A 21792-nucleotide genomic window follows, 5' to 3' on the forward strand; every position below is an offset into this window, starting at 1 on the left:
AAATATTGCTTCAATCATATAAATGTAATACTCCGTAATGTTTCCGTCTACAAATGAGAAGACACACAAGCTTTCAATCGAATTAGAATGGCATTACAATGAAAAGTTGGGGATAATGACCGATTTTATTATTCTTTTTTCTGTCTATACCTATAAGAAGACACAAAAGTTGTAATGGAATTAGAACAAAAGATGAAGACAATAATTATCATTACAATGAGTAGTTAAATAATTGACCTTTCTTTTTTGACAGCATCTTTCAAATATTCAGATAAAAACACCTACATGAATAGTTTTTAAGTTAAGTAATAATACTAAAATAGTTCTATTCTCAAACATAATGTTCGTTTCGTCACAAGAATGTGGAGCGTAATGATTTAGTTTGTATGATATCATACGGTGTAAAACATATAATTCTACTTTGTCAAGCAGGACGTCAAATCGTTCTTTCTTTGTCTTCTGTGTTTTATTACAACAGTAGCGGTTACTTATCTCCCTTTAATGGGAACGTTGGCATTTTATGCGACACAATAAAACTATATATATACCGTCTAATACGACTCTACTTTAAGACACAAGTGTTTCACTTTTACGAGCATAAATTTAAAATTTCTTGCAATAATTGATCTCATAAAAACTTAAAATAAGTTATGAAAGTGTAATTTTCTCTTTAGTGCGCATCATAGAAATTTGGGGAATCTACCTCAAATAACAAGAATTTCAAACTTTCGGCGATTTCTTGGTGTTGTTTAGAAACCAGATGGAACTACAGACCGATCTTGATATGGTCAAACGAAATCACAATTGCATGTCAGTTTTGCTTCTTTTGGACTATGATTTTACCACACATGTAAAATTGAAAATGGAAATGGGGAATGTTTCAAAAAGCAACAACCCTACCATAGAGCAGACAACAGCCGGAGGCCACCAATGTGTCTTCAATGCAGCGAACTCCCACACCCGGAGGAGTCCTTCGGCTGGCCCCTTAAAAAATATGTATACTATATATAAAAAAAAAAGAAGATATGGTATGATTGCAAATGAGACAACTCTACACAAGAGACCAACATGACACACAATTTAACAACTATAGGTCATCGTACTAGTTCAGTGATAATGGATGTCATACTAAACTCCGAACTATACACAAGAAACTAAAATAAAAAAGCATACTCCTGAATTGGGACAGGCGCAAAGATGAGGCGGGGTTAAACATGTTTTTTTTTTAAATCTCAACCCTCTCCCTAAACCTCTTAGCCAATGTAGAAAAAACAAACACACGACAATACGCATGTAGTAAAACTTAGTTTAAGAGAAGTTAGAGTCCGATGTCAGAATAGGTAACAAAAGAAACTAAGCAAAATGACAAAAAAATAACAAAGGACTACTATCAGTTTCTGACATGCCAGCTCCAGACCTCAATTAAAATGACTTACCATCAAATATCAAGTTATATATCAACAAAATATATAATTGTTTCGTTATTGGCTTAACCCACAAGAAAACGATGACCATTTTAAAGTTAAAATGTCTCTGGTATATATTACTCTATCCAACAGTAAAGTGGTCAAAATAACTATGAGTTTTATATACAATTTATGTTTTTTACTTTTTTTTTACATACCATACATGTATTTCCTTTGTCGACCTAAAACGTATTTCCGAACAATGTTTTTCACTTTCTATATCTTAATGAATAATAAATTTTGCGACATAATATTACACCACAGCCTTGACCAAATAACAATAGTTGATTAGTTCAGCTTCATTTGGGTTATGTTTGCCATTAGTAGTTGAATGGACAAACACACCATATCGCCTTATTTTTTTGTTTAGACTGAGGGTGATTGTTGTATTTGAAAAAAAAGTACATAGCATTTTTATTGCTATTCCTTTCACTGCAACTCTAAATAATCTGTTCTTGTATCTTGAATAAATTACAGTTATCACAAAAACGAGTTGAACCAAGATGTGAAAAAAGGAATGTTCTACCATAATAAAGTTTGAGAGTTACATGTATCGTTCATTAGAAGTCCAGATCACATTCGATGAAAACCGAAAGTTGACCGGTGAATAGAAGTATGTTCTTCTGTGGTTTGCTTCAAATAGGAACTTAAACCCTTGCCTTTCCATTTGGATATGCGGGATTTATAAATACGCTGTCACGTTTGGTCACATTAGGGACGTTAACCCCTTGCAACAACTCTTTGAGGGATCCAACATTGGTCTGTTGCATGGTAGATTTCTGTCCCTATCCAATCAATACTAATTTTCGGTGACAGTCTAAAAGTGTCTGTTCTTTATCCAGAATCACCCCTATAACAGGACATTCCTGCTGGATTTTCAATAAATGTTTTGTTGTCTAAACATGCTTGAGATATTTTCCACTGGACATTTTAGCAAACAACATTTAATCAATCAATTCCGAGGAATAATATGTCATTGAAAAGAAACAGATTTTTTATTGAGAATAGTATACTGTTTCGTTGTTTTAATCAACATTTTTTTTAATTAAAAGAATCATAAGGGCAATAAGTAAATTTGTGGAGACAAAAAAATGTGAAATTCCGTGACATTCACAAGTCAGCAATACTTTCCAGTTCATTGGTCATTTTATAAAAGTGCAATTTTCAATTGCGCATTAATTAAAATAATAAAGATACATCCTGGTTTATCGTTGAACATTGTTATTGAACTGAAAAATTTAAATACGCAATTTTTAAAAATGGTTTTATCTTTCCATTGACCTTGATCATTTGTTTCACAATGGTTGGTTTGTATTTCGATACGTTGTCGTTTCATTTTATATAAAAAAAAAAATTGCACCATTGACACTTAAATGAAAATCAATTTGTTATTTTCCATCCGCATATGCTCAATAATATGTCGCAACGACCATTTGATTTTCGGGGGAGGCAGAGGGGATTTTAAAAATCAGCTTTGCACAAGAAACTGTATATTCAGCAACAAAAAAGCAGGGCACAAATAAATACAAAAGATAGCAAAAACGAAGTTGCGAAAGAAACGCGTAGCAGTAGATAGAAGTTAATAATACATCAGGAAAATAATCGGAACACATCAAGCTGAAAATTAGTAAATTTTGGATTTCATATGCACTTGAAAAATGATTTAGAAAGGCATACTTTTTGATTTTGAGTTTATGTCTCCATTTCTTATTTTGACTTTAAGTAAGGGGTTTATTCAGAAGTACTTATTATCATTTGTTACATTTCTGTGATACATTCTGATGACAAATCTCTTTTTATTATCATTATGTACGCTAGTACGAGGTGCAATATCTAATCTGATTTAAAAAAAAAAATGGTAAGATACTGATCTCCTTCCATTGATGAGCTAACGGATTTTGTGGCTGGAAACAGTTGAATCTGTATAGTGGAATTTCATTAAGATGACGTAAGATAACTTCAATTATTAAGATAAATATAACTATTTTAGATTTACTTGTCGCATTTTTTTGTAATTTAAAAAAAAACGATAATTTGGGTTATTGTACATCTCTTTACCCGAACAATCCGGTCATTATATTCCGCTGCAATGCGATCATATGAGAGATTGGTTGCATGAAGGCCTGAACCATTTGACTGATAAGTCATGCATCTCTAAAATAACTTTCCATGAAAACTTTCATAATAACTACCTATAACACAAACTACCTAAGAAATAACACAAACTATCTAAGAAATAACACAAACACAAACTACCTAAGAAATAACACAAACTACCTATAACACAAACTACCTAAGAAATAACACAAACTACCTATAAAACAAACTACCGAAGAAATAACACAAACTACAATGTACCTAAAACACAAACTACCTAAGAAATAACACAACACAAAATGTGAAGTTTATCCCACTGTTAACATGGTTTAAGGTTTAATAAATTTACTGTACACAAAGAAGATGAACGAACATCAAAGCAGTATTTTGGACAATCCAATTTAAAGTTGAATAGAATGGGTTTGTCCGATGTTATTATCCAGACGGACATTCATTATCGCCCATTGAAAATGACTTTAATACGCATTATACAAAACAATACAATACCTTTTGTTGGTGTTAAGCTGCGAGTGATTATTGCATTTGAAAAAAGTACATAACCTTTTTAATGCTATTCCTTTCACTGCAACTTTAAGTAATATGTTCTTGTATCTTGGATAAATTACAAGTACATTATCATAAAAACGAGTTGATTTAAGGAGGTAGACCTAGGTTAAGGGAAATAACTCTTAAAATCATCAATACGTTTGTGTCAACCATTTTCAAAAATATATTCTAAGCTTTTAGGTTACATAGATTATTTTCAATCTGTTTCAGGTGAATGCTTAAAATACATTGATGAACTTGACTTTTACAAACGCTTAACTGATTTAAAGAGTTATCTCCCTGAACCAAGGTCTACCCCCTTAAGATGTGAAAAAAAGGAATGTTCTGCCTTACGAAAATTTGAGAGTTACATGTACTTTTCCTTAGAGATCATTCCAGATTGCATTCGATGAAACCTCAAAGGTTGACTGGTTAATAGAAGTAGGGTCTTCTGTGGTTCGCTGCAAACTGGAACTTAAACCTTTGCCTTTCCATTTGGCTGTGCGGGATTTATAAATACGCTGCCACGTTTGGTCAGAATAGGGACGTTAACACTTGCAACAACTCTTTAAGGGATCCGAATTTAGACTGTTGCATGGTAAAATGTCCGTCTCTATCCAATAAAAATACTCATTTCCGGTGACAATTGAAAAGTGTCTGTTCTTTATCCAGGACCCCTATAACAGGACATTCATGCTGGATTTTCTATTAACTTGTTGTTGTCCTAAATATGCTTGACATATTTTCCACTGGACATTTTAGCAAACAACATGAATTTTTAATCAATCATAAAATTATCCGAGGAATAATATGTCATTTAAAAGAAACAAACTGTGTATTCAGAATAGTATACTGTTCCGTTGATTTAATCAACATTCATTTATTTAATTAAAAGAATCATAATAGTAATAAGTGAATTTGTGGAGACAAAACATGTAAAATTCCGTGACATTTTGACAAGTCAGCAATACTTTCCAGTTCATTGGTTATTTCATAAAAGTGCAAATTTCAATTGCGCATAAATTAAAATAATAAAGATACATCCTGGTTTATAGTTGGACATTTTAATTGAACAGAAAAATTTAAATACGCAATTTTTAGATATGGTTTAATCTTTCCATCGACCTTGAACTCATTTGTGTCACAAAATTAAATCACAATGACTGGTTTGTATTTCGATACGCTTTTATTTCATGTTTATATAAAATAAATTACGAACATTGACACTTGAAATAAAAACAATTTGTTACTCTTTATCTGCCTCTACTGAATAACCTGTTGCGACTACCATCTGATTTTGTGGGAGGGGCAGTTTTTTTTTTATTTATATACTTTGCACAAGATAGGATGAAAATGTACACGCACAAGGCAGACTTTTTGATTTCGAGTTAAATGATCATTTCATTAAGGGCAATATTCAAATTGCATAGAACTTCACGTGAGAGAAAAAGACACCCGTTCAAGTTAAATACTGGTTGATACTTTTTGTATTCATCAGAAAATTATAATTACGTATTTTTTTTTTTATACCCGTCAACCTTGAACTCATTTGTGACACAAATAATTTATAAATCCTGATTGTTATTTAAAAACCTTTAAATTTCTTTACATATAAACATGTTTTCGTAGGATACTTGCACGTATACAAACTTATTTATACCCAGTCTTCAGTTTGACTATTTTCTGAACAATAAATGTCCCCTATATAGTGTAGCAATAACGCCCGTAACACTTCCAATACCTCCAACCTCGGCTTTTGGGTTCGTCGGACTCTATCTTTCTTTTAATATTGTGTTTTGAGACTATATTGTCTTTTCGTCATATGGTCATGGCGTGGTTTGTCCCTAATTCCCGCGGCATTCTCCTACTTATACAGAGAAAATAAAATAATAAATAATTGAGAAAAAACACGCAAGACAACTTGACATTTCGTCCCTCTTCTCAAAACTGTACGTTGAACTTTTTTAGATTTCTTTTATATGCTTCTGGTTATTGGTATCTGTATGTCTCTCTGATTTACCCTACCATTCGTATTAATTAATTGGTATATTCATAATGTCCAGTGGCAAGTATTCCATGTATCCGAGGCGAATATAACATTCAACAATAAACCCCGTTGGTAAAAAATGTATATGTAGGTTCTACAAATTGGCCGACAGAAATGATTTGCTGGAAATATGCAGATACAGTGACTCCTTCGCTGTTCGAGATTAACATACTTATTCTAGATTAGAAACTTAAACGCCAATGAAATATCGCAATCCTGCATTTGAAAATTTGAAAATGTGATTACTTTCACTTGTTTTCATTTGACATTATATGTATTACCCAATCTCTGACTGTCAGACTGGTTATTTTGTGATGTCATGTTTTTTTTTACTGCAAACCATGGGCTTTTTAACTAATATATACAATAATATACAATATAAGTATGTACATAGTCGGAGTATGTCAAATCTATTTGTACGAGCTTTAAAAACAGGACCAAAGGCGAGTTCAACTACATCTTATACTTTCGATATTTTACATCTATCAGTTTTATCCTGTAATATACACCCGGCCAGTTGTGTAATTCCTACCAGTCGTCTCTTGTGTGAACATACTTTCTTGATTGTACTCAGACCGCTGAGAGGACCCCTAAATTACTTGTTCCGACATGAAAAATACTGGCATTACCGGTGTTTTAGCCTAGAAGCGGGGTGACAGATGACTGTATTTGCAAAAATGTACATATACATATATTAAGACGATGTGGTACATGCATGGATGCTAATGAGACAAATCTCCATCCAAGTCACAATTTATAAAAGTAAACCCTTAAAGGTCAAAGTACGGTCTTCAACACGGAGCCTTAGCTCACAAAAAGCAAGCAATGAAGGGCCCCAAAAATTACTAGTGTAAAATCATTCAAACTGGAAAACAAGCGGTCTAATCTATATAAAAAAACGAGAAACACTGTTATGTGTACAATAGTTGGGTGGTAGCATATAAAGAATATACTAATGTACCTCGTCAAACGGGAACAAAATGCACACATACATGTATAACAATAAATTAAAGTCAAAATTCAAGATATATGAATTTGACTTATTAATGTTTAAATTTATTGCGTCGTCTGAAATGTTATTGATACATTTGCATGTGACATACCGAATTAGACTATTTACCGGATTTGTTATCACATAAGCATGCAGCACGACGGGTGCCACATGTGAAGCAGGATTTGCCTACCCTTCCGGAGCACCTGAGATCACCCCTAGTGTTTGGTGGGTTTCTTGTTGCTTATTCTTTTAGTTTCCTATGTTGTGTCATGTGTACTGTTGTTTGTCTGTTTGTCTTCATCATTTTTAGCCATGGCGTTGTCAGTTTAAATTCGATTTATGAGTTTGACTGTCCCTCTGGTATCTTTCGTCCCTCTGTTGCAACTGGACATTAATAAGCAAAAACAAATACACCGACCTTAATATGAATCAAATATGTGCCACTGGTAGTTAAGCAAATCGTAATTACTCATCAAACAATTTATTACATTGTCTGTAGTATGCATGAAAATATTTGCCACTGGATGTAATATACCATTTCAAATAAACTCATACTCTAAGAGGCAGCATAAAAGGTTTTAATTCGAAAGTCTGTTTATTTCCTCCAATTGACAAATAACGTTCGTGCATTAAACTACAATTTATAGCGACGAATCAAATAATTCTGTATTAAACCCACAGTCCCACGCAATTTTATAGTAGATTAATGTTCACTATTAATATATAAAAAGAAGAATGAACTCTACCAGAGAAAAATATGCCATAAGTTAGCAACAATTATATATAGGTCACCATACGGTTTAAAACAATTAGAAAAACCCATACCGCAAAGCATTCTATACAATGCACCGGCATAAAAAATGTAAAACACCTCAAACAGAAAACTAATGTGCTGATTTATGTACCAAAAACATAAACGAAAAACAAATATGATAAACCACTTGACCAAACTTTAAGACAGATAAAAGTTACTTTTTTTTAATAGGATTATGTTAATGCAACTTGTAAATGTTTGCTCTAGTTTTCAGATTATGTATACTTCAGCATATTATATTCACTGGAGTGGCTATCAATCGGTGTGTCATGCATACATTATTACTAAAACTTGCCACTGAATAATCCTGTATAATAAACAAATTGTGTCCATCTCTTCCCAATACGTGAAATTAAGAGTGGTAAATCGTTTTTGAAAACCCCTCAATGGAAACAAAATGATTCAATCGAGAATACCGTTGATTCTTTTGGAAAAGCATAGGTATACTTATATCTAAGGTATAAATCTTAAATCTTAAATCTAAGGTATAATTTATGGATATGACTCCCTATTATAAAAAGTACATTAGTAGTACGGTAGATTTAATACTGTATGATTACATCACTACACCATACATGTACCGGGATCGTTTGGATACTTAAAATGAATTTCACATGTGATCAACGGTTAAAATATGTAAACTAGTTGTGTTTATTTCCCAACTTGATATTGTAACACAGCTATATATTTTGTGCAATGTCAATTTTAGCATGGAACACTTTCTCCACAATCAGGGGTTCATTAAGGGACGAAAATAAGTTTGACAAGGGTGTTACGATTAAAATAGCTATCAAGGAACTAACTATAAAAGTTACAGTATAAAACCGATAGTACGGCACTGTCATGAAATATTAACTTTTTTTTGTATTTGACACAAAAACTGCGGAATAGTTTCCCCAGTTTCTCAGCCTAATACAAAAGAGTTTATATGTTTTTTACGTCGACCTGATATTGTATATTTATTCGAATACATTCGAGTATGTGTTCCGTTGTGCGTCTAGCTATTTTACTACTTCGAGGTTTAATATCTTATCTGATTTAAAACAAAAAAAAACTGGTTATATACTGATATCCTTCCATTGATGAGCTATAGGATTTTGATACAAAATTTATGGCTTGAAACAGTTGAATCTGTATTTATAATGGAATTAAATTAAGATGGCTTAAGATAACTTCAATTTCTAAGATAATGTAACTATTTTAGATTTACGTGTCGCATTTTTTTTTTAAATTTACATAAAAACGATGATTTGTGTTACTGTATATTATCTCTATACCCGAATAATGCAGTCGTTACATTCCACTGCTCTACGATGGCTGCCATGCTAAAATGTGAGGGATGGGTTGTATGAAGGCTTGAATCATTTGAATAAGTCATGCATCTCTAAATAACTTTCCATGAATATTTTTACTATAAACAGATTTTAAGTTTATGCTGATTTTTCAAATATTTTAAAGGAGGAAACTTACACTGTCATTCTGCCAATACATAAAAAATAACACAAATTACTTATAAGAAATAACACAAACTACCTAAGAAATAACACAAACTTTCTACGAAATAACGCAACACAAAATGAAAAGTTTTATCCCACTGTTAACATGATTTAAGGTATAATAAATTTACTGTACACAAAGAAGTTGAACGAACATCAAAGCAGTATTTTGGACAATCCAATTTAAAGTTGAATAGACTGGGGTTGTCCGATGTTATTATCCAGACGGACATTCATTATCTTCCATTGAAAATGACTTTAATACACATTATACCAAATAAATTGAAATAATACAATACCTTTTGTTTGAGTTTAGCTTGTGGTTTAATAAACACAATAAGTGTTACTGAGTCTTTAGGATACCAGGTAGTTTTACGTACTATGCATTCAATGTCATCTTTAACAACGCATTTAAAAATGTCATTAAAAAATTTACTATTTGATCAACACAACTAGCTTTCCTACGAAGCTTCTCAAGGTAAAAGTAATTTACTGGTACATAATACTTTTAGGGACATATCTGCCACCAAATAAAATTATCACCTAAAAGTCAGATATTTTGCCTATTTCAGCACTATGTTTAAAGCAGAAGCAAGTCAAATAAATATTAAAATACGTTTGCTGCTCGAAGAACGCTTGATTCGAACTGTTGTTATTCCGTCAAAGTACTTGATTTTTACGACATTGCATGTACATATATACACATCTTGTGTGCTGGACGTTAAATCTACATTCAATTTAGTACATTGAGCAAGATTGTCGAACAGACACATTAAACTTGTGAATGCTAGGATGAAGGGGTCAAGCTTATCCGTCAATCATTTAAATGACTACAGAAATCAGCATACAACAAAAGAGTTTTCTGGTTACAAAATTGACACGATTCTAAGTTATTTTCGATTAATGCATTTTGATATAGATTTTCGGTGATTGCACTGCAATGGCAACTAGAGTTACGTCATTCTCAAAACAATTGATAGTTTTCTTCAACCATGAATTAACACTTGTCATGTTTTAAACAAAAGATTAACATTATTTCATTACCGCTAGTGTACAAGAAACTGATTTATGATATATACTATTGGCAATGGATGGGCTATTGTAGAAAAAAGTTATAATATCACAATAAACGTGTAAAATTTGTCTGTTGTGGTTTTGTTGTTTTAAACATTATTAAATGTATTTATCAAAAGACACTTTTATCCAATCATTTCTGTTTTACTAGGGGAAGTCCTAATCGATTATACATGTTTATAGGTTTAGAAAGGTGAAGTAAATGTTTTGATGAAACCTCAAGACAACATTTCAGTATTTAGTATAATCTTAAATATATTCCACTTCTTTATTCACTACCATGCAGTAGATGATCGACATTATGCAAGTGCACGTTCACATGTACATGTAGCAGACTTTGATTTATTAGGAACATTCAAATACGAAATAAAACTTAAGATGACTTTTTGGTCTGTTTTTTTAGGGTTAAATTCTTATAACAACTCAGTTTTCAAACGATTGGCGACTGACTAACATCAATTTTAGTATGGAAGAACTAATTTATAAACTGAAAATTTCAATGAAATATTTTATTCTCGGGTACTGAAGTCAACGTTGAGATCGTCTGAAACGTATTTATAAAATTTTCTTGAAAAGTTTTAATTTGATAACATGATTTATTTCATTAAAAATACACAATTATATAACAGAAGACCTAGACAAAATGATTGATGTCATAACACATATTTTTTGCATAAAAAATAAAATTTTGTAAACAGTCTAGGATATCCTTGTCGTTTATTTATACAGGATATACTAGTCAAGTAAGGTAAAATTTGTGTTAAATATTTAGGATAAATTAGATGTACAAATTATTGCACACAAATTACTTATTTAAGTTTATTTTAAAAGAATAAAACGTAAACTGTACAAATTTCGAATTGGCAAAAGTATATAAGTAATATTATTTTAAGCGAATTCATATCCAATGAATTATATAAAAAGCTTATGTTATTATATCATTATTGGTGCAATTAACGGTAAAGGGAAACTTAACGAGAAAATGATTAAACACAGCGAGAAGCTAATTAAGAAGAGTCACTTAGCCATGGAACCACTGACATCGTAATTAACAAACAATAAATATACACAATTACTTACATAGCTCCTGGCTTCCTGAATTTATAAGATCCTTACATTGATCAAGAATAGGTTTTTGTGGGGAGGGTGTAGTTGCCCCGACCTGACCGTCACTGTTTCCTCCAGAATTTGGCGGGTAAGAGCACTTGCAGTCGATAGTAGTACCGGAAGTTGTAAAATGCACTATAATTCCTACTCCGACAGCCAGACAAGCGGCTAACAGTGTCAACACGAAACCAGTCGCAGTGCTTACATAGCAACCGCTCTTTTTCTGTCTACTCACATCGTTCATACTAGAACTGTTCTCAATATTGTGAAAATCGAAACTCTCTGACTTCCCCATCAAATTAGCTTACTATACATACAGTAGATAGCTAATATACGTCTTACTCTCAATGTATCGTATTTCTTTGTGATGTTCTTATCAATAAACCGAAGTCTTTTAAATCCTCCCTAGTAAACAATCGGGTGTGTTCGCGTTATATTTTATTTCCTTGACCCATTATTTGCAATTGGATGTGTTTATGTAGGGTTTTTCCATCAACAGATTCAAATTTTAAACCGTATTTTAACCTCATTTTTTAAACCATTTTTTCAAACTGCGATCTTTAAACAACTAATTTTAATAATGTGATTCAAAGATCTATTATTAATAAGCGTGCCTTTATTATTAGACGATATTCTCAAGGTGATGTTGACAAATATTACAAAATACGTTGCACGTATCATAAAAGGAATCAACTCAGTGCATAAAACTGCTTCAATTGCATAATTTCTTTTTACTTTTAAAACTGTTTTAAATATATCCTTTTCAGTATTATATAAATGTTAAAAAGTTGAAACATTTTAATTATAGTTGATTAACCAATTACTTATAAATGCTTCATCAAATGACATGCCGAAAAGTCTTTTTACGTATGATCATTGGATGTCATCGAGAATTAAGATTTAAGTCTATGGTTTGAGGAGATAACACGAATGAATAGTAAAATCCTTACAATAAACACACCAAGATGTATAAATTAATTCGCCGACGTGACGTTTTTCTTTTGGAATTTTTAATTAGGAAATATTCATCTCGTATACTACTGATTAATATATACCTGTGAAGCATCAACATTTATATCTATACCATTCTCTGTGTGACGGAAAGACTCGGATAAAATTGTCAACTTGATGGGATGCCTAGGGTTAAGACATACATTGTATTGTGAATATGACTTCTGTACTTGAATGTACGATATTAAACGATCTATACCCGGTGGGAGTTGTTTAGGTTGTGCCGAACTTGTAAATACACAGAAACGTGTTAAGCACATATTAGATAGTTTGTTTCATTTAACATGTTGAAAGGCCCTCAATTGACATATTGATAAAGATACAGTGACAGAGACGTTAAATACAAATCGTCATTAAAACTTAATTCATTGATTGATTTGTTGATTGTTGTTACCTTAACGTCCAGTGGCAAATATTTCATTTATGTTCAGGACGAGAACAAATTAACTACATGTATACATACAATAGATGGGTCCTTTAATAGGTGTCTACAAGGATGAACGCTATGAAATGTGACCTGCCTCTGGCAAAAGGTAAATTGGATAGGGACAAAAATGTAGTCTGGTAACCTATCCCCATGTCCCTTCAAGAGTTGAAGCACGGGTTTTAATGAACAGAAGGTATGGCACTTTCCATGGGCTTCCTTCCTATTTACAGGAAAAGGAACGTTCAAAGAAAAAGTTATTCATTTACAGTAGATATACATCATATTGTGTGACAATAAATTTTAGAAAGCGAGAACAAAAAAAGGAGAAGTTGCTATTCAAAGTTAAGAGACCAAACGAAAACATGGAATCTTCACATACACATTATTCTGCCTCTAGACCAAACAGTTTGGTTCTTATACATTAATAACGCGTGATAATTGCAGAAGCAACCAATTTAAATTTCCAAGTTCTTGGTTTGACCCTACCGCAGAATTCAACCCGACCTCCTTCACTCGAAGCAATCAAGCTTCCATGAGACCAGGGATTCGGTTCGACGTAATCGCTAAATTTTCAATCCATTAAATATACTGTTAATACCGGAAATTATTCCAAAAAAGGACCTTTTTTAATGTTTAAAAAAACAACATTGGTCAATCATCAATCTTTAAATCTGTCACTGAAATTTAGTTTTGCATTTTATATTTCTTCGCAATGTGAAGAAGCTAGAAATATTGCAACAAATGCTAAGAACATGTACATAAAGGACAAGCGAGAACCAAGAAAAGATGAAAGCATATAAACATTATCATGAATCAGATCGTACTCGTCAGACGACATTTTGTGGCGGGATTAACACTTATCACTTCGATCTCGCGAGCGTTCAACCCCAGACGTTGTTTTAACAGATTTCTTGTCTGTTGTATGGAATTTAATTATATTCCTTCAAGATCGAACATGGATTTTGGAATACAAACTTGACATACGATGATTAATAGCTTAAAAAACTTGTTTACTTTATATATCTGTTTAAAGTTGCATCACGAAAAGCTTGATATCGATTTCAGCTATATACAGTCAGCAAGGAATTCATAATTATGTTTTTTTATATAACATTTTAGTTTTCGTCATCATTTTTGTTAATTCTATCTTCACATCATGCTTTTATTATAAATTCTTTATTATATTCATGACAGTTCAACTTCCAGAAGGTTTATGCCTTCTATACACAACCAGACGTACTCTGATAAACGGTACTACTTCATGATAGCCTAGCTCTCGGTATCCAATCCCAATCAATGGGGTATAGTGCTAGTACCCGTAACAGTCATTGAAATTTAAAATCCGGTAATAAATGAATGTTGACACGGATTGATAAATGTATGTGTTTGCATACGTATATTTAATTCATCTTCCATAATGGAGACAAGTATGTATCTACACATACTTCTCTCCTATAAAATAGTCGATATTGAATTTTAAATATTTACAGAGGTGTATTGTTCGTATGCCAAAACACGACAGTAAACAATAACTGTCACCCATATTTATGTTTCGTTTCGTTTCGAGAGAACACAAATGAAGTACTCGGGTTTAAATCACTAAACGATCATTCGAGTATCTCGTGTTTCAACGAATCGTGTTTGTGCTAAATAGACAAATATACAGTCTTTTCAAATCGTTTAATATAGATTTCTTTTTTCATGAAGCAGTATAAACATAAATTTAGGGACTGGAATCGATCGATTGATCGATTGGTGTTTAACACCACTGCTGACACCATATTGTCAAGTGTTTGTTGGTGCAGGAAGCCAGAGTGCCCGAAGAGAAACACCTACCTCTGATAAGAAAACTTACAAACCTAGTCAATAAAGATTGGAGTCGAGCACACCTGCTCCGCGCAGAACCGGGCTCAAAATTGTAACCTCGTTCCTGACAGGCTAGCGGTACATTAATTATAGATGCCGGTTTGAATTTGCATCACAATTTAAAATATTAAGCTTCATTTTCAAGTTTTCAACATATTGTTTAAGATATTGCAAAGTCCATGTTTTGCTATTGGAAATAAGAAAAATCATTCGGATAAAAAAAAAAGCAAATGAAGAAATTACTTAAGTGGTGCAAAACTTGACATTAGAGGATTTGTGGACAAAAAGTAACCACAGAGAAACGATCAAACCGACAAAATACAAATACAAAGTTCACTAAATGTTCTCCCTTCTTATGTGTAGTCAGTAGATTAAGTATAACAATAAAACAAAAAGACCTGCAGTATGTATTTCACTAGTCAAGAAACGAAATATTAAAATTGTGTCTACAACTGTTATTCTTTTACGCAACTGGTAATAGCAACGCTGTAATAACAACCAAAAACAAAAACGAAAGCAGTTTGCAATCAAGTAGCCGTAACAGATAAACCATCTCTTATTTAAACGTTATATAATTCTATCTTCAACAGGAGCCAATAAATTAATTGACACATCAGTTTATTTTAATTTTATTTTGGTACTACGAAGTCAATCACCTTCCGATGATCTACTTTAGACTAAATGATTTAGAATGTGATGTTTAGTTAAGATAGGGTTAATTTTTGATATTCTACCGACATTTTGAAGCTTGAAATATTTTCGATTGATTTATATGTGCAATCAAGTTGAAAAAATCAACATTCATGAATATAAGGTAATGATATATAAAAACCGCTTGTTTTGTAGCGTGCTTTGTAGTTTTTATTTTGTTAATTAATATTAAATGTTACGTTCCTGAAATAAATCAAGGAAATATTTAGTAGACTAGCTACTTACCTGTCACAGGTTAGGGGGATCCCGCTAACATGTTAAACTCCGCCATATTCTGCATGTACAAATGTATGTGCCTGTCCCGAGTCAGGAGCCTGTAATTCAGTGGTTTGTCGTTTGCTGACGTGTTACATATTTGTTTTTCGTTCATTTTATTTTTACATAAATTAGACCTTTAGTTTTCTTGTTTGAATTGATTTACATTTGTCATTTCGGGGCCTTTTATAGCTGACTATGCGGTATGGGCTTTGCTCATTGTTAGCCGTACGGTGACTTATAGTTGTTAATGTCTGTGTCATTTGGTCTCTTGTGGGGAGTTGTCTCATTGGCAATCATACCACATCTTTTTTTATTAGCTACACTAGTACTGTACCAACTTTAAGAAGTATTAATAACTTTTGAAGAAATATTGTAGTATAGACTTACTGATCGTGAATCAATTTTAAACTTTAAACTTGCGGCAATAATCGACTCAGTAAACCCTTAAAAGTGCATTTATACGTCATGGTGATATCGTACTTGTATGGGACAACAGACCGGACGTCTCCAAAGAAATTATAAAAAAAAATAGACTCCCAGTTGCAATACTGACATTCAAGCAACCAACAAAAAAGTTTATTTCAAGAATGAGTTAGCTGGTTTAAAATTAAATTGACAAAAAATTTCAAAAGTAGATTTCATCTTGCAATTGTGTAAGCTTGTACAATAAAATATCTTGTCATTGGTTAGATTCTATTAAGATAGTCAGTACGTCATTTCCAGTAAATAGTCCATATAAAAATTAAGGAAATACATTGCAAATATTACTAGTATCATAAATTTCTAAATAGTATTTCATCTTTTTATTTATACAAGTGTTTCTTTAAAAATCCATATATCTTTTTCTTTTTACTGGTAAAACACAAATAAAACACAAATATCGATTATCAGGCCTACATCACACACGCGCATCCTGAAAACTGATTATTGTGTCACTTGGCACGTGAGGTTAGAGCAAAAACTCAACATTTAGATATTATCTTTGACAGTTAATGAATTTACAGTAGAAATTTGTAATTTTGATTGACAGTTTATTTTCTGATGTTTGTTTCGCGTCTGTGGAAGTATTTATGGGTCATGTGCAGTTTTGATTAGAGAATAGTAGATTATTCATTGACAATTGACATAGATGTAAATAAAAAAAAAATACAGAAGCATTGTGTAAAACATATAAGTATGAGGGTATGGATAAGGGGATGGTCTTAATTTGTGTAATTCTTTATTGCTATTTTCTATTTTCTGTTTTAGCACCCCATATTTCTCTTTTCTTTATATTTTCCCTATGTTCCTTTACTATTAAAAGTAGCTGTTATAATACAAAGTTTAAAAGGTAAAATAAATTTAAGATGCAACGTGCAATCACAGGCCAGACCAAAAATGTTCATGTTTATATCTGCGATCCAACTGAAATAAAATTAATTTACCTTAACAAAGTAATGAAATGTTGACATCACAAACGTTTTATTTCAGTTTTATTTAAACAAATGTGTGCAAAATGGTTTTAATCAAAGGAAACTACATGTATACATTCAAATATCTTTGCTCATCAGCCAAGTCTTGATGACATCATAATTCTGTTCACCCCATGTAAGCTTATTCCGTGCACTCGCCAACGCCACTTTCACACGCCATGATTGCATGTTAACTGGAGACGTCTTGGCAAACTAAAAAAAACACAAAAAAACGGACACTGAACACAAAATTAAAGATTATTTCAATATTTTTGCCTCGAGTTCCTAAGAGACATGCATTGGCAAAATTCACACCTAGTGCATTCATAATGATACCTGTTTATTGTAATGTTATTGCAGTTGTAATGGTAAAATTGTCATTGTTTTATAAACTTTTAATTTATGCTATTTTATTTTGAGCCACAACTAAACTGTAATTTTATATATGTGTGTGTTAAGAACTGCATTGCGCATGCTCATCTTTTGAATATTTTTTTCAATAGCAAATGTGTGGAAGTTAATATCAGTTGGAGCTCTGCGTTGAGCAAAAAAAGTAACCAGAGAGTATTAGAAAATCATATTGTTACCCCTAGTAGGATATGTTTTTAATTGAAGTCGTCACCCTAACCCAATGAGTTAAAGAAGTACTGTCTTAGTTCAACGTCTTACGACTGACTTAGTATCTACAGATATGAACAGATAGTATGTTGAATTATCAAATATTTTACCCCTTCTACTTCATGGTCAGAAGTAAATGTTTCTATCAACTCTGGGAATATTTTATCCGGTTTTATTCCATCTTTAGCAAGTCTAAAAATAAAATATGCATGCTTAAGTTTAAATTGAAGAAACAAAAGTGACATCAAGGCTACGAAACAACAAACCAAAAGGCATCTAGACTTTACATAAACTATTATAACCACTACATATTTAATATTTCATATTTTGCTTAACATCACCCAAAAGCAGGGAAAAATATTTGATTCAACAAGATATGATTGAATTTTGCCTAACGCCTAGTACATTGCATGCATGTCAGGACGAACACATGTTTATGTGGTAATAATACATTTACAAATACATGAACTATAATTTGTGCTAGACCGTTGTGCAATATTTTGAACATGCTAGTTCACAAAGTAATAGTACGCCGGGAGATGCATATCAGACTACCAGCACACATTGATTTAGCTTCGACTTAACATATCTTGACCTTACTCCTAAATTCCGCATACATAGCGGAGAATCGTTCAAGTATTTGAATGGACTTTCCATGGATGTGACTTTCAAGGCGAGTACGAGACCACAGTAACGATAATGTAAAAAGGATAATTATATAGTTAAGATATGACTTTGAGACTACAACAGACGAAGCGTCAGAAGCAAGACCGCAGCATACGAAACTTCAAACTTGACATAACGAAGAGTCAGACATGAGACGTCATTTGACGAAGCTTCAAACTTAAGATTTCACATGACAAAGAGTCAAACTAAAGACTTCAAATGTCAAAGCTTCATACTTAAGACTTCAAAAGACGAAATTTCAAACTAAAGAATTCCCATGACGAAGCCTCAAACTTAAGACTTCATATAACGAAGCTTCAGTCTTAAGAATTCAAATGATGAAGTCATATTTGAGACTTAACATGACGAAGCTTCAGACTTAAGACTTCACATGACGAAGCTCCAGTCTTAAGACTTCAAATGATGAAGAGCCATACTTGAGACTTCACCTGACGAAGCTTCAGACTTACGACTTCCCATGACGAAGCTTTAAATTTCACGTGACGAAGAGTCAGACTTAAGACTTCACATGACGAAGTTTCAGATTAAAGACTTCCCATGACGAAGCTTCAGATTTAAGATTTCACGTGAAGAAGAGTCAGACTTAAGACTTCACATGACGAAGCTTCAAACTTAAGGTTTCACGTAACGAAGAGTCAGACTTAAGACTTCACATGACGAAGCTTCAAACTGCAGATTTCACATGACAAAGAGTCAGACTTAAGACTTCACATAACGAAGCTTCAGACTTAAGATTACACATGACGAGGCTTCAGACTGAAGACTTCACATGACGATGCTTCAAACTTAAGATTTCACGTGACGAAGAGTCAGACTTAAGACTTCACATGACAAAGCTTCAAACTTAAGACTTCCCATGACGAAGCGTCAGACTTACCACTTCCCATGCCAAAGAGTCAGACTTAAGACTTCACATGACAAATCCTCAATCTTAAGACTTCACATGACGTATATTCAAACTTAAGACTTCAGACTTCCAATGACGAAGCTTCAGACTAAAGACTTCCCATGACGAAGCTTCAGACTTAAGACTTCCCAAGACGAAGCTTCAAACTTAAGATTTCACATGACAAAGAGTCACACTTAAGACTTCCCATGACGAAGCTTCATACTTAAAACTTCAAAAGACGAAATTTCAAACTAAAGAATTCCCATGACGAAGCCTCAAACTTAAGACTTCATATAACGAAGCTTCAGTCTTAAGAATTCAAATGATGAAGTCATATTTGAGACTTAACATGACGATGCTTCAGACTTAAGACTTCACATGACGAAGCTCCAGTCTTAAGACTTCAAATGATGAAGAGCCATACTTGAGACTTCACATGACGAGGCTTCAGACTTACGACTTCCCATAACGAAGCTTTAAATTTCACGTGACGAAGAGTCAGACTTAAGACTTCACATGACGAAGCTTCAAACTGAAGATTTCACATGACAAAGAGTCAGACTTAAGACTTCACATAACGAAGCTTCAGACTTAAGATTACACATGACGAGGCTTCAGACTGAAGACTTCACATGACGATGCTTCAAACTTAAGATTTCACGTGACGAAGAGTCAGACTTAAGACTTCACATGACAAAGCTTCAAACTTAAGACTTCCCATGACGAAGCGTCAGACTTACCACTTCCCATGCCAAAGAGTCAGACTTAAGACTTCACATGACAAATCCTCAATCTTAAGACTTCACATGACGTATATTCAAACTTAAGACTTCAGACTTCCAATGACGAAGCTTCAGACTAAAGACTTCCCATGACGAAGCTTCAGACTTAAGACTTCCCAAGACGAAGCGTCAGACTTAAGACTTCCCATGACAAAGAGTCACACTTAAGACTTCCCATGACGAAGCTTCAAATTTTAGACTACGCATGACGAAGCTTTAGACATTAGACATCACACGACAAAGCTTCAACCTTTCAATTATATACACATGATAAAGCTTAAAAAATTGATGAGGCTTCAGATATAAGACTTCAATCAAGAAACTTAACATTTAACAATGCACATGAGCAAGCTACACATATTAAACTACTTATGACAAGGCTTCAGACTATTCATGTCATGATGACCAAGCTTCAACCTTAAGAATATACATGACGAAGCTTCAACCTTAAGATTACATATTACAAGGCCTTTAACCTTAACATTACACATGACAAGGCTTTAACCTTAACATTACACATGACAAGGCTTTAACCTTAACATTACACATGACAAGGCTTTAACCTTATTAACATTACACATGACAAGTCTTCAACCTTTAGATTACACATGACAACGCCACAATCTTAAGATTACACATGACGAAGCTTCATGACAACCTTAACATTACACATGACAAAGCTTCAACCTTAACATTACTTATAACAAAGCTTCAAACTTAAGATTACACATGACGAAGCTTCAATCTTGAGATTACACATGACGAAGCTTCAATTTCAATATTACACATGACGAAGCTTCAATCTTAAGATTACACATGACGAAGCTTCAATCTTGAGATTACACATGACGAAGCTTCAATTTCAAGATTACACATGACGAAGCTTCAATTTTAAGACTTCGCATGACATAGCTTCAATCTTAATGTTACACATTATGAAGCTTCAATCTTAAGACTACACATGACAATTAAGGCTTCAACATTAACATTACACAAGACAAGGCTACACACGATGAAGCGTCAGATTTAAGACAACGTGCCTTTAAAAAAAGAAACTCATCTTTATCCAAGAAATTCTCAACATGTATATGCTGTTGGCCATTTGAATACTTTGAAGTGTGCTTTATGTAATAGCGATACGGTTAAGTATATTTTACATCCACCAATGATTCTGTATTATTACCACCAACTTTATATTAAAGTGTCATCGGCGAATCTCTACACTGCAGAATAAATCATTCAATAGTCTTTTTCTGTACTCATTGTTTAAATTGATCTACTAAATACATACCTATCGACCACATCTGAATTCTCTGTAAGATATTCTAAAGCCAGTGACCGTCCAACCTTATTTTTAGACAGGTATAATAAAGCTTTGGTAAATTCTCCTTGTCGGATTTCCTCTGAGTTTATGGTGAACTTCATATATCTATTTGAAAGATAAGAAGAAC

At 32.8% G+C, this 21792-nt stretch overlaps 2 protein-coding genes across 6 annotated transcripts in view; both read right to left on the minus strand.

Annotated features, from left to right (window-relative positions):
• The window catches only part of LOC139495179 (aminopeptidase Ey-like), a 79802-nt gene extending 66928 nt beyond the window's left edge, over positions 1-12874 (minus strand). The window contains exon 1 of one of the 5 annotated variants that reach the window (XM_071283376.1): positions 11615-12083. In XM_071283376.1, the coding sequence (XP_071139477.1) occupies positions 11615-11936 (322 nt within the window). In that variant the 5' untranslated portion in view covers positions 11937-12083. Of the gene's footprint in view, positions 1-1436; positions 1610-11614 lie in introns of those variants that run through there. The other 4 variants (XM_071283378.1, XM_071283379.1, XM_071283377.1 and 1 more) reach the window with 4 other exon arrangements.
• A 4523-nt stretch (positions 12875-17397) lies between these two features.
• Positions 17398-21776, minus strand: LOC139495181 (uncharacterized). The gene is made up of 3 exons (XM_071283387.1): positions 21633-21776; positions 18094-18175; positions 17398-17578 (listed from the first exon to the last, which is right to left on the minus strand). Exons 1-3 carry the CDS (start codon positions 21764-21766, stop codon positions 17444-17446), a joined length of 351 nt encoding a protein of 116 aa, XP_071139488.1. The 5' UTR covers positions 21767-21776; the 3' UTR covers positions 17398-17443.
• Positions 21777-21792: the final 16 nt, after the last annotated feature.

This window comes from Mytilus edulis, chromosome 11, assembly GCF_963676685.1.
Source record: "Mytilus edulis chromosome 11, xbMytEdul2.2, whole genome shotgun sequence".
NCBI lineage: Eukaryota > Metazoa > Mollusca > Bivalvia > Mytilida > Mytilidae > Mytilus > Mytilus edulis.